Source organism: Lathyrus oleraceus, unplaced genomic scaffold (assembly GCF_024323335.1).
Source record: "Lathyrus oleraceus cultivar Zhongwan6 unplaced genomic scaffold, CAAS_Psat_ZW6_1.0 chrUn0446, whole genome shotgun sequence".
Taxonomy (NCBI): domain Eukaryota; kingdom Viridiplantae; phylum Streptophyta; class Magnoliopsida; order Fabales; family Fabaceae; genus Lathyrus; species Lathyrus oleraceus.
This window is the reverse complement of record NW_026112837.1, coordinates 1-2,748: the sequence shown is the minus strand read 5'-3', so window position 1 is coordinate 2,748 and position 2,748 is coordinate 1. Positions and strand designations below refer to the sequence as shown.

At 37.2% G+C, this 2,748-nt stretch overlaps 1 protein-coding gene across 1 annotated transcript; it reads right to left on the bottom strand.

Annotated features, from left to right (window-relative positions):
• Positions 1 to 628: 628 nt before the first annotated feature.
• On the bottom strand, positions 629 to 2,578 carry LOC127114240 (probable CCR4-associated factor 1 homolog 9). Its single transcript, XM_051046559.1, has 2 exons — positions 2,502 to 2,578; positions 629 to 1,265 (listed from the first exon to the last, which is right to left on the bottom strand). The coding sequence occupies exons 1-2, from the start codon at positions 2,576 to 2,578 to the stop codon at positions 629 to 631; spliced, it is 714 nt and encodes a 237-aa protein (XP_050902516.1).
• Between the last annotated feature and the right edge of the window lie 170 nt (positions 2,579 to 2,748).

Below are 2,748 nucleotides of genomic sequence, written 5' to 3'. Positions count from 1 at the left end.
TGAAGAAGGCACTGTGAAGTGTCATTTTCCTGTTTACATACATATATGTTTCTGGACATGTATTTTCACCTTTTGTTTTAAATACTAATTAAGTATTGATACTAAGTTTTACCAAATTCTACAAACATGCCATTCTGATAATTTTAGTACTCTTTTTGACAATAATCGCTTTAATGGTTGTTATATATTTTGTTGATATAAGCACGAAGAAGCTTTAGAAGAAAAATAGGAAGGTATAGTTGAAACAAGTTTCCATTTAAGTGATAATTTCTGATAACATGGTGATATTACATATTTTTTGGATGCAGCTTTTAGACTAGAAGGATCATGATCATATTATTGGCCCATACAAGAGAGTTCAACAGTGGATTGAGAGCACAAAAAATGCAACGAAGCCACATTTTAATGAAGTTCATAATGTTCTCTATAATTCTTTAATATATATTGTAGCAGACATCAAAAAGCTTTATACTTTACTTGTTAAACTAAGTACTTGTTTTCTCTTACTAACCATACACTCCCACCAAAATAAAGACATAAATAGAAATTAGATAATGAAATTATATATTAAAAAGAATGAATTTTTATATATTTGAATTTTCATTACAATTTTTTTATAATCTATTTACTAAGCTGTAATTTCTAATCCAAACAACACTCCGGCATGTTTGGCAGCTTCGTCATCCTTAAAATAAGTCTTTATCATTTTGTCGAATACATGCCACGTCAACAAACTATCTGATGCAGCTTGATGAGCATTTCCAACTGCCCGACACACATCAAGCGTAGTAGCTACCCGCTCGAGACCACCATAAAGAGAGTTGCAGGACTTCATCATATATTTCATGTCATAAACACTTTTTCCAAACAATACTTCAACCATTTTCAAAAAATCCTCTAACAGGTTTGGTAAATTCATTCCGGTCAGGATCTTCACCAAATATCCAAAATCATAAGCGCTACTAAACGTGATCCAAGTAACAAAATCGTTATAAACAAGTATCCACGAGAACATTAGTTCAGCGAAAAGCTTTGAATCCACACCGTGAAATAAATTGCGCTCAAAATTAATCCCTTGACGGCGGAGCATATCAATGGAATCTTGATTACAGAGATCATGATTGACGTCAAAATCACAGAAGTTAAACTCCCAGATGTAACTGTTATTGGTTCCAAAGTCAGGAAGGTTTCCCTCAGAATCCGAAAGTGTGAGTCCAACTTGAATGAGTTTAAGATCATCGACAGATGTTTCTTTTCTATATTTCCTATACATATATTTTTCTATGCTTGCTCGGTTTTTCTTTTCTTTTTCAAGAGTTGTGGTACTTACCAATTCTTTTTCGTTCTCCCCAACTTATTTCTTCCACACCCTAAGTGAATGCTCTTAACTTTTTACGGCAAAAGAACAATAAACAAGATTTTCCGGGTTGTGTAAAAAAAAGATTTTTGAGATCTCGCTTTATTTCAAGCCGAGATTCAACTGTTCAGGCTCAAAGGGGTTAACAAATACTCTCTCTGCTCACAGGTAAGTTGTTTTTGGATGTAGTTGTGCTCGAAAGAAAACAAGTGCCTTGATCATTTCTAATTGCTTCCACAATTTCACAATAATAACAGACAAATAATGAATCACATGAATCAACAAAACTTATTAGAATCCAGCATTTAAGTGAACAATGGAGGTTTCCTCACAATTTGTGGTTTTAAGTTCTAGATGAAACATTCATTCAATTATGTTGCACAAAGACAATATTCAATTTACCAAAAAGAGTAAAGTTCCTAATGCATTTTAAAATTCTAGCCGACGGTAACCATGTACCTTAGCTTCATTCACTTGTTATTCTTATCATTGCCATCCAAGCTCGGATGCACCTTCATTGGGTACTTCTTGAGGAGCAACCAATCTAGAAGGGTTTGCCACTCATTCAACCAAAAATTTATTAAACACACAAAATTAAAAACAAAAATAAATAACATTAACTGAAAATAAAAATTTGTTCGTGGGGGACAAAACACCCCAATAGTACAACCCATGGTCAAAATACAAAATTCGAAAGTACAAATAAAAATGACATAATAAAAACTGAAATACAAATTCTCAAAAACTTAACCCACAAAGGGCTCAGGACTCCTCTTCGCTACCGGCCTCAGAACCGGTAGCCTCATCATCAACATCATCATCATTCTCAGCTTCAGCGTCCACCCCCTCACCATAGACTGGCCTGTCCACAGGCCAATTAGCGTTAAGCATAAACTGCTCACGCGCTAACAATGCTCGAGCACCGGAGGGGTCATTACCTTGCAGCTCCAACCTCTGCATACTGTTATGCATATCAATCATAGCTCGTTGGGATGCTGCCATCCACTCAAAACTGTAGTCACAAACAGCCCTCAGGTACGGATCAAGTCCGGGAGAAGAAGCACTAGGACCATCAGCAGCCCGAGTACTTCCTGAGGCTGCACTGCCACCAGAAGTCTTAGCTCTACAATACTTAGCCACATACCTATCATCAATCGGTGCCGGGATTCGAACCTGCCCACGAGACGGAAGCCGGACCCTAGCCTTAATACATAAGCTCATAATCAAACACGGGAAAGCCAAGGGACAATAACACGAGCCCCTGACTTAAGCCCGCTCTCGACGACGGTCTTCAGCTCGTTGGCGATTATCCTCGCCACATCAATCTCAACATTAGTGAGGATGGAATGGACTAAATGTGCCACTGGGATCGGCACAGTAGAAGTGTGTGA

What these genes read in the sequence shown, in the direction of transcription:
- LOC127114240 (XM_051046559.1), bottom strand. Translation starts at nt 2,578, where the DNA reads ATGAGCTTATGTATTAAGGCTAGGGTCCGGCTTCCGTCTCGTGGGCAG. An exon ending in CCGGCACCGATTGATGATAG is followed by an intron (nt 1,266 to 2,501) that starts GTATGTGGCTAA and finishes ATATATGTATAG; the next exon opens with GAAATATAGAAAAGAAACAT.